Here is a 13,213-nt window from a genome sequence, read left to right as displayed (position 1 = left end):
TTATAATATAAGTCATGTACCCCTTTGTATTTATCCTGTTGTATAAGGGGTTTCCTGCATATGTTCCACACCTGTACATGTATATATATCGGCCTATGGCCTCATGGGAATACAAGTTGCTTTTCTAACAATATCATTTATAGTTCCAAGAATTAAGACCTATTATTTTTACCTTAAATATTTTTTTCCATACGATCCTGAAAAAGGACCGGGTTCCACTATCAAAAAGATAATGGAACAGAACACAAAAGAGAGCGCGTGGGCGCAAAAACACTAAAACAAAAGAAAAACTCTTAACATATCTCACACACCCAGCTCCTGTCGCATGCACCGCTAGCACAGCTGGTGGGGAGTATGGTAAAGTGCGAGAGATAGTAACCAAAAGGCCAGGAGCAGTCTAAAACATCCTAACATGAGGAAGAACCTTATATTTGCACTTATCAATTTGTTTATTTTTTTTGAAATTATTTGGCATTCTTTACCTTATATTGTAAAAAAGAATTAGTCCAACACCTTTTTATCTCTCTGAACATGAAGTTTGTCCAAAAATTTGCTGAAGAAGGATTCGTTTTAGTTAGGAACCATTGAATTTTATTATTTTTCAAAGTTAATACATAATTTTAGGAAGGTTACTATGCATTTTAAACTTGAATATTTGGGATTCCAAAATTCTTTTAAGATGCTTTGTTTTAGAAAATTTCCTGCACTCTCAGATATACGTATTTTTTCAAAGAACATTTGTTTTATCATATCTTAAAAGTAATGTTTATTTGTATGCATGGAATAATCCTAGGCTTTTAATTCAGCTAGTCCAAAAATCTTTTTCTTCCATCACAACCCGAAAAAAGGCTTTGATCTATCATTACTTCCTCACTCTCTCCTTAGTATTTTTTTTCTTTTTTTTTCTACATGGTTCTTTTTCTCCTTAAAGCCCATGTAGAATTCATCCTGCAGCCCAGCTTACCTAGTGGGCCAATTTTTTTGAAAATTAATTGTTTTTAGCTAATATTTGATTAATCAGAGCCATTATAATCTGGTCCCACAAAGGTTAGATAGGTATAATTTATTTTCTCTGATCAACGTGGGAATTTCTAGAGAGTCTCATTAATGTACTCCCTCCGTCCCAAAATTCTTGTCTTAGACTTGTCTAGATACGGATGTATCTAATACTAAAACGTAACTTGATACATCCGTATTTAGACAAATCTGACAAGAATTTTGGGACGGAGGGAGTAGTAAAATAATAGATTTATGTTATGCAAAATATAAAGAGTTCAGCCAATTTTACTGCTGCATAGGTGGCAGCTTCACAAGACCATAACAAGACCACAGGGCATCACATTCTCTCATTCGAGGAGGTGCCCGGTAACTTGGACCAACGCCACAGGGCAAATAACCATTGCGAACCTAAGCCATGCTGGGCATAACCCAACTTCTAACAAAAAGCACGGGGAATCACGTGTTGCCCTACATTTTCTTGCGTAAACATATTTGACCAAACCCAATGTTTCCTGAAAACCATAGTGCAGTTAGCATCCATTTCAGCATATGCATGGCACTTACAAATCACAACCATATTACAGAGTGAAAGGCACAGTAAATTACTGGAAGCAACATAAATCAACTAGATTGTCATAACAGGTCTTACAACTGGAGGCATCAAACAGATTGACTAATAGCAAACAACTGAACTCTCACAATTTTATACCACCTGACAGTGAAGAGTGCTCACACTTATTCAGTCAGGGCTGCTTGGTGGAGCTTGAAACTTCAGAAATATCAATTCGACACTCCATTGATGCAGTCATTTCTACCTCCGTTTGTTGTAGCTTTGTAGCTTGAACGGAAGGATCCAGCTGCTGACCATTTCTGCACGTTTGCTCATCAGCATAGGTTGTTGCTTCATGAGGAGCTGAACTTTCTGCAGGAGGATGGCCATGGATCTGTTGATCCCTCTCTAGAATGCCAGCATGGGAGAGCAACGCCCACAGGTGTGTCAGAAACTCACCTCCATTTGCCAGATGCTGTATATGATCCTTTGCATTGTCCGATGGAGCTACATACAATATCATTTCGGTCCAGAGATCTGCCAGTATCTTCCACCGCCTGCCCTCATCTCCCATTTCTTGAAGCTTCTTCCCTAACTGGATCCCCGCCGCAAAGGTTGTCTCATGTTGCTGGTTATAGATTCTCATCTTTTCGTATTTCTCAGCTGGGGTCCTGTCTTTGCGCAACAAGTTTAGTGCCTGGTTCCTCACTTCATGAAACAATCTTGTGGTCTCCAAAGGATGATCTGGGAGCAGTTCTGGCACAAACGCCATCAAATATGCACAATAACTTGATATTTGTTGGGCAACGGTATGGTTGAGTACAGAAGTTTCTAGCTCTGCAGTCTCAAGAGACTGTGCCATGACACAATACTCAGTTGCAACATGCCAAATCAACATGGTTCTGGCAGGAGTTTCGTGATTGCATTCCCATAAGGGAATTTCTTCACCTTGAAAATTCCGTCGCAATGATGATATTGCCCACGACAGTTGACCATTGCTCTCTTTGAGAGTTTGAGCAACGGCCAACTTGATGTTGTTTGTCAATGGAATGCGATCTGCGCTCTTAACACCACGATGTTCAAATCCTCGAGGGAAAGCTGAAGTATAGGCATGAAGGGACTGAAACAAACAAGACAAAGACCCCACCAGGTCAGCAATGAATGATTTTCCGTGCAAATCCTTAATTAGTGAGTGCTGGCCAATCTTATTCTGCCAATAACCAAATAACTGTGGGAGATTTTTCCTGAAGTATAGTCCTGGAAGCGGAGTACGGAGCACAAATCTTGGAAGCGGCTTGCCGTTCCTAAAGACAATCCGATTGGCAAGTTCTACCTTAGCCCAGTCGGATGAAATAAGAACATAAAGCTGTAGCAGCTCCAGTGCGAAACTCAGCATGACAAGTGCTACACATATCAGTATGCCTGTTCTTCCCCATGGCACCGTACTAGGTGAGCTGAGAGACTCCTGTTTATAGTGCAGGAGATGCTTGATCAATGCAGCTATTCCTGAAGGATATATGGCACCAACACAAAGATAGCTCATGAAAAAGTTAATGCCACCATGTCCACTGAATAAGGAATGAGTGGTGGAGAAGAAATGATCGTAGGTGAAAGCCAGCTCTGTCTCAATTATCCTATATGCAGCTTTGTAGTTTCTCTCCACATCCAAGAGTAATCCTTTGAAAACCAGGTCATGCGTTTTCTGAAGCTTTGCTTCAGGGCAATCGGCCCCAAAGAAACGCCTCCGTAATAGCTGAAACAAGGCAAAGGAAAGGCACAGTTCCTTCAGACGTAGACCTTCACTTCCACTGAACGGACCTGATAAGGAACTCCATACCATACCAACTGTAATATGGTTCGGTTCGTCCTCATCATCACTTTTCTCCTCCCCTTCATCATAATAATCATCCATTTCCTTCATCTCCTCCTCCTCCTCCTCCTCCTCGTCATCATCGTCCTTCTCCTTCACCTCCACGATCTCCTCCTCCTTTTCTCTATCATTTTCATCATCCTTTTCATGCTCCTGCTCCTCCTCCTCCTCATTCTTCTCGTCCACCTCCAGTACCAGCTTCTTCTCCTCCTTATCATCATCATCGTCATCATCATCATCATTCTCCTTCACCTCCACAATCTTCTTCTCCTCTTCTTCTTCATCATCATTCTCCTGTTCGTCCTTACGGTGCTCTTTCTTCTCATCGAAAGAAAAAACAAGGTAGTTGTACCCTTCAAGAGATACTGGATCATAGGTTGGTTCTACCAAGTGCTCAGTCTTCATATGCGTTTGGAGGTATAAGCTCCCCTTGTCTGAGAAGCTACTTGCCATGATATTCGCCCAAGTCCTTCCACCATTCATGGTCAGAAAGAAGATCAGCATGAATATCCCGATCAGGGAGTAAATGAGAGTGTACCAACCTCTAAACCCGGATGTGTGGGGGATGGTTATGGCCATGGACATGTAGCTCGCCACAAACAGGACATGCCGGAAGAACTGGCCGGCATACCGCTTGTTGTCATCAACATTGTAAGCTGTCATCGTGTTCACTCTCCCCAAAGCGACGACAACAAACAGAGTAGTGAGCAGAGATTTGGTCTCTTTGAACCGAGAGTTGTACATAACACCAAGGGTATATGCCACCAAGGGTTGGCTGGCAGAGTATGCCATCCATAGGGGGTACTTGATATAGGCGCTATTGATGCTGCGCCTGCACCGGCTGCCCACCACCTGTATGGCGCCAATGACGACGTAGAGTAACAACAGGAGCTCAATCTGGGTTCCCACCATCTTCTCGCTGTGCCACCATGAGGTATGGCCCCCTTGCGCCTGTGCAGGTTCTGGTGCCGGTGCAGCTTGCGGCAGCTCATTATACAGCTGGTTTGCAGGATCGAGTGCCATATTGCCTTGTTCAGCCAAGCACCTTCTGCTATAGTGCTGTTAATTCAGCTTGGCTAGATGGAATAATCAGCAGCTAGTGAGGACAGGCAGCTCGATCGAGCTTGCTGAGTATGAAGTTCCAAGTGTGAGCCAAGCATACAAGATGTATATATACTAATATTTTCACTATCTCGCATGTCGTACTCCTTCCTCAGTAGTTTCGCTGGAACTCGGAAGTATCAGCTTGGTATTGGAGGTTAATGACGGGTAGTGAAATGGATGGCACCATCATTGAGGAAGAATCCAATGATATATACATATTACTAATGTGACGCCGTTTCGGCGAAGTTGCATGCTCATGTAGGCGACAAACATGTTTGGCCAGAGGGCATACTTCTTTCCCATGATTCTCGGAAAGAAGAATTTGTGTTTGACGGACACCAATATGCTATGGCCTAATGGTGTATACTCTATTCTATTCTGTGTATAGTGCACTCAGGCAAAACAGAAGGTTCCTCGTTTTATTTTAATTGCTATGCCTCACATCCCTTAGAATGCACTCTAAAAACAAAAAAACAAAAAAAAAATATTGGGTGTACTATAAACAAAATAGGAGGGAGTATTGGCCACTTGTGCTCGCCTCCCTGGTCGCTCACGGGGCGACTCCGGAGGCCCTCCGTGCCGCTACCCAACATCCTACGTAAGGTTCACTAATTATATGAACTTTTGTGGAAACAAGAATATACGTGAAACAAAAAATGGCTTTCGCGAACAAGGAAAAAATCTCTCTCATATTCACTAAAATCCTGAATCATGGCGAACATAGGGGGAAAAAGAATGGTTCATATAATTAGTTTCCGCTCTCGCTCTCGCCCTCGCCCCCGCCTCTCCCACCTCACCACCGCACCTCCACCTCCCCACTGCTCCGGCGCTCCTCCACCACCTCCCCTCCGTCGCTAGCAGCCACCACATCTCCGCCGCAGAGGTGCGCCTCGGGGGCAACCGCGCAGGGGCCACTTCCTCTGCGCCGGGCGTCAGATCTGACGGAGGCCGGGTTTGGGGTTGCGCTCCGGATCTCACCGGAGAGGGCTGAGATCTCTCCACTCGGCCCGCTCGTGAGATCAACCCATGGCGAATCAAGGAGATGGGGGAAGAGTGGCCTCAGATCAAGAGATCGAGAGACTGCTGGAGGAGACGCGGAGGCTGCAAAGGGCGGCGACGAGGGCAGCCAGGGATGCGGTGATCTCTGCGGGTCGCGTTCGAGATGCTCGGCTTTACTTGGCCCTAAGGGCGATGTCGAAGATCAAGGAGAGAGGGACAGGCTCTTCGCCAGAGGTCAACCTCTTACTGCAGATCTCATTCTGGATTGGGCGATGGAGGAAGCTGCTTCGACCTCCCGAGCGCAGAGGAGGAAATGGAGGGTGTTCAGGGCGCTGCAGGTGGAAGAGCAGTGACGGATTTTCAATCTCAGAGGGAGCCGCAGATTAGTTTGGATTTGCAGGATGATGGAGGATTCGTTTTCTCTCTGGTGGTCAGGGCAAGCCTGAGAGCTGCCGAGTCACCCTCGCTGATCTGCGGCGACAGCGATCAATCCTTCCAGCCTTGCCGTCCCCCTCACTGGATTCGGATCACCGATAAGGGAAGAGGGGCTCAGAGAGGGAAAAGGGGGAGGAATTTGAATTCCATACGCTGTCTGGGAAACGCATTTCCCCTTTCCGCCTTCCCTAAGACAATCACAGAAAGTAGCAGCGGGGTTGACATCACCTTTTTCAGCCAGCTGTGGGAGGCAGATTATAGGGTTCCCACCCCGCCGCCAGCCACCACATCCGCAGAAGGCACCGACCAAAATTTCGAGGGAGAGGCCATGGCTGAGCAAGGGACAGGGAGGGGGAAATCCAAGAACAAGAGTGGACGGGGAGGGAGCAGCAATCCACGGCCCCCTGGTTGGGGGCTTGATCAGAATCCTTCCCCCCAATTCAAATTCCCGTTCGGATACCCAACTCCACCATGGGGTTTCCCGAATCAGCTCCCAGGAAATTATCCTCCACCACCAGGACAATGGCAAGGCCCTCCACCCCCGTGGGCTGCGCAGCAACAAGGGTTTGGATTTGGAGGTCTGGGAGGCATTCCACCGCCAGGGCCAGGAATCCAGGTTCAGCAACCCCAATCGCAAGCGCAGATGGGCGGACAGGGGCAGCAAAATTTCCCCAAAGGGCAACCAAACCCTGCAGGCCAACAGAAGCAACAACAACAGAGAGGTCCGAGCAAGCAAGCAGCAAAGAGATCTGCGAAAACCCTGCTCGACGTTGCGGCAGATCTGAAAGCTTACTCTGCTGATATCTGCCTCAACTGTGGAGATCCTGGTCACCCAGCTGTGGACTGTGCTAAGCCCAAATCCTGCCAAATCTGCAAGATGATCTCTCATGCTGCTGATGTATGCCCAGTGAGGAAGCAACCGCACCAGACAGCAAGATACATTGGAAGCGCGGCCCCTGGACTTGGCTTCTACCATGTGGAGCTGCCTGATGTCAATGCTCAGAGGATTGGGACACTGCAAAACATTGGAATCGTCCATGTGGAGGAGGGCGGCATTGCAAAAGAGGAATTAGCTGCAGAATTCACCATCATCTACAAAACTAGATGGCCATGGCAGATCAGGTCATTAGATGAATGGTCCTTCCTAGTTAAGTTTCCTCCTGAGATTCCTGTTACTCAGGTAGCCGGATACCCCTGCTTTGGGCTCTCAAAAGAAGGGGTCACAGTAAATGTAGAGGAATGGAATGGAAAGGTAGAGGCTCAAGCTGAGGGTCAACAAGTGTGGGTCAGGCTCCTGAGTATGAATCCCAAGTGGTGTGAATGGGCTGTCCTAGACCAGATTGCCTCAGTTTTTGGGCTCTTGGTTGATGTAGACTGGGAACACATGTTCAAAACCTTCTATGAATTAATCAGGATCAAAGTGGTGTGTAAAGACAGTAGTAGGATCCCTCTAGAAAGGCTCTTCTTCCTGGATGGGGAATTCTACATGATAGGGATAGAAGTAGAACCAAACACTGATCAGGGGGCTCTGTGATGAACAACCAAGCTCCTACCAGTGACATTACCAAAGATGCTCCTGGCACTGACAAGAGCCAAAGCTCAAAAAACTCTGACAATGGCTCTGATAAAGGATCCAGGACAAGCACCTCCTCACTAACCTCACTTGGGAGGGGGGTTGGAACCCAGATTGGAAATCAATGTGGACTACCAGGGGCAGGAATGGAGGGTGAAATGCTTGCTTCACCAACTAGGCTGATGGACAGTGTGCCACCTCCGCTACATGAAGCTAGGAGGGAGCTTCTTGATCTCATCACCAAAGATCTGCCAGATGAAGAGCAATGCTTCAACCTGCTTAGAGACATGGACCTGGTTGATGACACTGGGCACTACAACTATGATATAGCTGACTGTGAAGTGGCTGAGGGTGAAGACACTCTTCAAGATCTCTCGGATTCAGGGGCTCCAAGGCCAAGACCAAGAGACTGTTCCACACACAACACAACCACTTAAAGAGAAGAAGAAATGGGGGCCAGTTCCTGTTACCAGAGACAACGAGAGGGTTGATACAGGGGGGAGAACCATCTTGGAGAGGGCTCAGAAGCTCAAAGAGGTTCAAAACCTGGAAAAACCTAAAAGCAAAGGTAATGCCAACAAAAACTCTTTCTCTCTTCTTCAAGATGATAAATTTAGCACTGTGGCTGATATTGTTAGAATTGACACTTCTGAAGCCCTAGCTATCAAGGTCACTAATGCAACTGACATGGAAGGTGATGATATTTCTCAGAAGACCCTAGGTTTCTCTTCTGAGATAACATCACCAAGCCATGTAGTTGACAATAGATTTGTTGACAGTAGTTGCATTTCTAATCTTTCTCTAGATGACATGATCATTGATGAGGAGGTGTGGACTAAAGTCTGCAACCATATAAGGGGCAAGCACTCCAAAAAAATGTAGGATTAAATGAATTGTCTCTTCTGGAATGTTAGAGGGATAGAAGCCCCTGGTAGAAAACCTCTCATCATTGATACTGTTAACAAGCTCTCACCTGCTCTGATTGGTTTCCAAGAAACCAAAAAAGAGGTGATTTCTGATTCCTTTCTGAAATCCATAGTAAGTAATAGAGATTTTAGTTGGGGATCCCTCCCTGCTAAAGGTACTGCTGGAGGTATTTTAGTAGGTTTTGATAATAATATTTTTGAATTAATTAACTGGGAGGTTAGAGATTTCTCTGTTTCAGCCTTCCTAGTTTACAAACCTAAGCAAGTTAAAATTAGGATCATTACTGTCTATGGTTCCCCCTATGAAGAGGGTAAGGATGACTTCATTTCTGAGCTACATTCACTCTTTATTGAAGATCATCCTCCTACTCTCCTAGGGGGAGATTTCAATCTAGTTAGATACCAGGCTGATAAAATTAATGGTAGAGTAGATCCTAAATGGTGTGATAAATTTAATGCCTGGATAGATATTTGGAGTTTAATGGAAATTAAGATGTCTAGTAGAAAGTTTACCTGGGCCAGCAATCAGACAGACCTCATCATGTCTACCATTGATAGGCTGTTCCGTAACACTGAATTAGACAGTATCTTTCCTCTTTCATCCTCCAAAGCCCTCCCTAGGATTGGGAGTGATCACACCAATCATATGGGACTCTGGAGTAGGGGTGACCCCTAGGACCAATATTTTCAGATTTGAAAAATGGTGGTTGATGAGGAAAGATTTTAAACATCTTGCAGAAAAAAACTGGAATGAACCTACTAAAGGTTCTTCTGCCATAGAAATTTGGCAGATCAAGGTTAGGAGGTTTAGGAAAGTCTCTAGGGGATGGAGCAAGAATGTTGAAGCTGAGCTCAGAAAAGCTAAAAAAGATCTCATGGATGAATATGATGTATTAGACATCAAAGCTGAGACTTCTGAACTTTCCGAGGTAGATCAGCAAAGGCTCAAATTCCTTAACCTAGAAATCTCTAAGCTTTGGCTGAAAGAAGAAACCAAAGCCAAGCAGAGATCCAGGGACAGATACATTACAGAAGGAGATAGGAATACAGCCTATTTCCAAGCTGTAGCTAACCAAAGGAGGAGAAAAACAATGGTCCATCAACTCGAAGGCCCTAATGGCTTAGTCTCTGAGGAGAAAGAGATGATGGACATTGCCTCCCAACTTCTATAAAGATCTCTTTAAGAAAGAAAGTAGAGAAGGTTTCAAACTCAAGGATGATTATTTCAAGCCTGAAGAAAAAGTCTCTAAGGATGAAAATTCCTTACTTCAAGCTGAGTTCACAGAGGAAGAGGTCAAGAAAGCTGTTATGGGCTCATACTCTGATGGGGCCCCTGGCCCTGATGGACTCTCCTTCATGTTTTACCAGAATTTCTGGGATCTGATTAAAAAGGATCTCATGGCTCTGTTCCATGATTTCTACTTAGGAAAATTAGACATCTATAGACTGAATTTCGCCATCATCACTCTCATTCCAAAAGAGAAAGATGCAGTCAATATGAAAAAGTTCAGGCCAATCAGTCTACTTAATTGTAGTTTTAAATTTTTTACTAAAGTCCTTACCAATAGGCTTCCATGCATTTTGGACAGGCTCATGGCTAGTAATCAAACAACCTTCATTAAAGGGAGGTACATCCTAGAGAGTGTGGTTACTGCACATGAGATTTTGCATTCTGTTAACAGCTCCAGAAATCCTGGCCTAGTGTTAAAGCTAGACTATGAAAAAGCTTTTGACATGGTGAACTTAGATTTCTTGGCAGAGATGCTTAAGCTTAGAGGGTTTGGAGAGCTTTGGCTCTCCTGGATTGATAAAATCACCCATGGGGGTTCAGTTGCTGTGAAGCTCAACCGAGTTATTGGAGAGTTTTTCACCACTGGGAAAGGACTGAGACAAGGAGACTCTTTGTCTCCCCTTCTTTTCAACCTGGTAGTAGACTCACTCACCAAAATGCTAGACAAAGCTGCCACTGCCAATTTGATTAGTGGGCTTGGGAATAGGATCTGCCCCGGAGGAGTCATTTGCCTGAAATATGCAGATGACACAATCCTTTTCTCTGAAGCAAATCAGGAGATGGCTAATAACCTTAAGCTGGTTCTCCATTGCTTTGAAAAGGTTTCAGGAATGAAGATTAACTATAGTAAAAGTGAATTAGTACCAATAGGGCTATCCCAAGATGAAACTAGTATTTTTGTTGAGATCTTTGGCTGCCATATTGGTAATTTTCCTATTAAATACTTAGGGGTGCCTCTCCACTATGATAAGCTTAGGAGGGAAGATATTCAACCATTGATTGATAAAATCCTTAAAAGGATTGCTGGTTGGAGAGGTAAGCTCCTCTCATATAGAGGAAGGCTAATTCTAATTCAAGCTTGCCTAGCTAGTATACCTATCTATCTCCTTTCTTTCTTTAAATTTCCCAAGTGGGCTCTGGATCTCATCAACACTCAAATGGCTCACTGCCTCTGGAGTGATTTTGAGGGAAACAGAAAACTCCACTTAGCCAACTGGGGGATGATCTGCATGAAGAAAGAATATGGGGGTTTAGGCATCCCAAACCTTAAAGAAGTCAATATGTGCCTCCTTGGCTCTTGGCTCAAAAGGTACATTCAGGGGGAAGGGAAACTGTGGAAAAAGGTAATTGATAGCAAGTATAACACCAGTTCACCAAATATCTTCTTGAGCTCCTCCACCAATGCCTCCATCTTTTGGAAAGGGGTGGTTTCTGTGATCAAGAGCATCAAATTTGGATATAGATGGGTAGTGGGGAATGGTTCTAAGATTAGGTTTTGGGAAGATACTTGGATAGGCACAGCTCCCCTTGCTGTGCAATTCTAGGATCTTTACCTCATTTGTGAGGAGAAAAATGTTACTATCCAACCTACCTGGGATGGGGAATCCCTCAAACTTTCATTTAGGAGGTCTTTTTCTCCACCTATGATGGAGAAGTGGTATGAGCTACTAGAAATAGCCAAAAGTATTAACTTCTCTGATGATACAGATGCCCTGATCTGGCAATTAGAAAACAATGGTGTTTACTCGACTAGCTCTCTTTATTCAATCATTAATTTCTGCGGGGTGCAGCCAGTCTTCATTCCTGCTGTTTGGAAATTATCTGTTCCCACCAGGATTAACATTTTTCTGTGGCTCCTGGGATATAATAAGCTTATGACTAAGGATAATCTGCTTAAAAGACATATAGATAGAGGTAAAGAATGTCTTTTCTGCTCCTGTGATGAAAGCATCACTCATATTTTCTTTGATTGTGTGGTGCCCACTGCTATCTGGAACATCATGCACAGTTTCTTTAACAAACCAGACACCCTCTCTTATGAATCAGTAGCGAAACTATGGGTTTCTAACAAGAAACATCTAGTTTTGAACATGGTTAATGCTGCGGTTCTCTGATGCATCTGGAAATTTAGAAACAACATGATTTTTGACTATCTTCCTTGGATTGATTTCAAACAGATAGGGTGGAGCATCCTGCAGGCGCTAAGATCATGGATGATACTTCTGCCCAGCAACAAAGAGAGCTGGGAGCCTTTTTGAATCACCTGCTGCATTACCTCAAACAGCCTCTGAGGATAAAAAGTGGATAACCTCTCTGGACACGCAAGCTTGCTTGGGGGGTCTCAGTCTGTCAGACGATGAAGGACCGGCGTCCCCTACCAGCGAGAAGAAGACAGGGAAGCACAACATCATCAGCCCAATCTCAGTTCTGGAGATGGGGGTGTGGTCTCCATCACCCGGGGCGGCGCCGATGAAAAGGGTCAAGAAGATGATGTCCACGGGCTCAGTGAAACCGAAGCTGCAGATCGCGATGTAATTCGTCTCTAGTTCACCTTCGGTTGCCTGCGAGCAACTCTCATTCGAATAGTTTGTTTTTATCTTCCTAGTTTCTTGTTTGCCTTCTGGTACATGCTGGACATGACATTTTCGGACCTATCTGGTTTCATTCTGAGTAATGGAACTAGAAAATGACTGATAAATATATTCCTAAACGAATATCACATAACTTTTGTACATGTGCATCAAGGATTTTCTTGTTGGAGTTGAAAGTGATGAACAAAACGTGAACAAAAAAAGATAGAATCAACAAATTTCGTATAATTATAACCTTTTCATCTCTGAAGTGTTTACGCATGTACTTTTGTAGTTTTGTTTATATCAGTCCACTTTTTAATTCACTATGGTTTATCTTTCTGTTTGTAGATTTTTCAATGATATCATTCGCTAAAGCAAGGTCTGAGCTCACATGAAAGCACCACAGCTTCAATGCGCCTCAAAATCTGCTCAGTGATTGTAACGTAGTGTCAAAATCTGCTCAGTGACTCTGTCTGCAGGCTGCACTGTCTTATGGTTCCTGATGTGGACAGTATAACTCTGCTCAGTGACTGTGTCTTCAGCCTGCACTGTCGAATGGTTCCTGATTTGTACAGTAAAACTCTGCTCTGTGACTGTCCGCAATCTGCGGGCAGCACGGGGGTCGTTTCTGGCAGCGACGCACCGGCAGCAATAGCCGACGGAGTGGCAGAAGGGTTTTGGTTATCCATCCCGGCCGGAGTCGTAGGCATCGGTGGTGGCTGCGGCAAGTAGGGATGGCAGCGGCGGGAAGGGGTGGCCGCGCAGGCGGGAGAAGGAGGTGGTGAAATTTTTACTCGGCGCGGTTTGCGAGTTCGGCTAGGTCCGGTTAGTCATGTAGTTTACTCCTCATAACTGATTATAGGGATTGGTTAGAGTTGATCTTCACTAAGGCT

The 13,213-nt window shown here is 44.7% G+C and overlaps 1 protein-coding gene across 1 annotated transcript; it reads left to right on the top strand.

Annotated features, from left to right (window-relative positions):
• The first annotated feature begins 5,248 nt into the window (after nt 1–5,248).
• LOC119326552 lies at nt 5,249–12,479 on the top strand. Its single transcript, XM_037600188.1, has 2 exons — nt 5,249–8,098; nt 11,925–12,479. The coding sequence occupies exon 1, from the start codon at nt 5,836–5,838 to the stop codon at nt 7,489–7,491; it is 1,656 nt and encodes a 551-aa protein (XP_037456085.1). The 5' UTR covers nt 5,249–5,835; the 3' UTR covers nt 7,492–8,098; nt 11,925–12,479.
• The last annotated feature ends 734 nt before the right edge of the window (nt 12,480–13,213 follow it).

The sequence above is a fragment of the Triticum dicoccoides genome, chromosome 1B (genome assembly GCF_002162155.2).
Source record: "Triticum dicoccoides isolate Atlit2015 ecotype Zavitan chromosome 1B, WEW_v2.0, whole genome shotgun sequence".
Classification (NCBI taxonomy): Eukaryota; Viridiplantae; Streptophyta; class Magnoliopsida; order Poales; family Poaceae; genus Triticum; species Triticum dicoccoides.
Note: the sequence above shows the minus strand (reverse complement) of the source record. Positions and strands in the feature narration are given on the sequence as shown.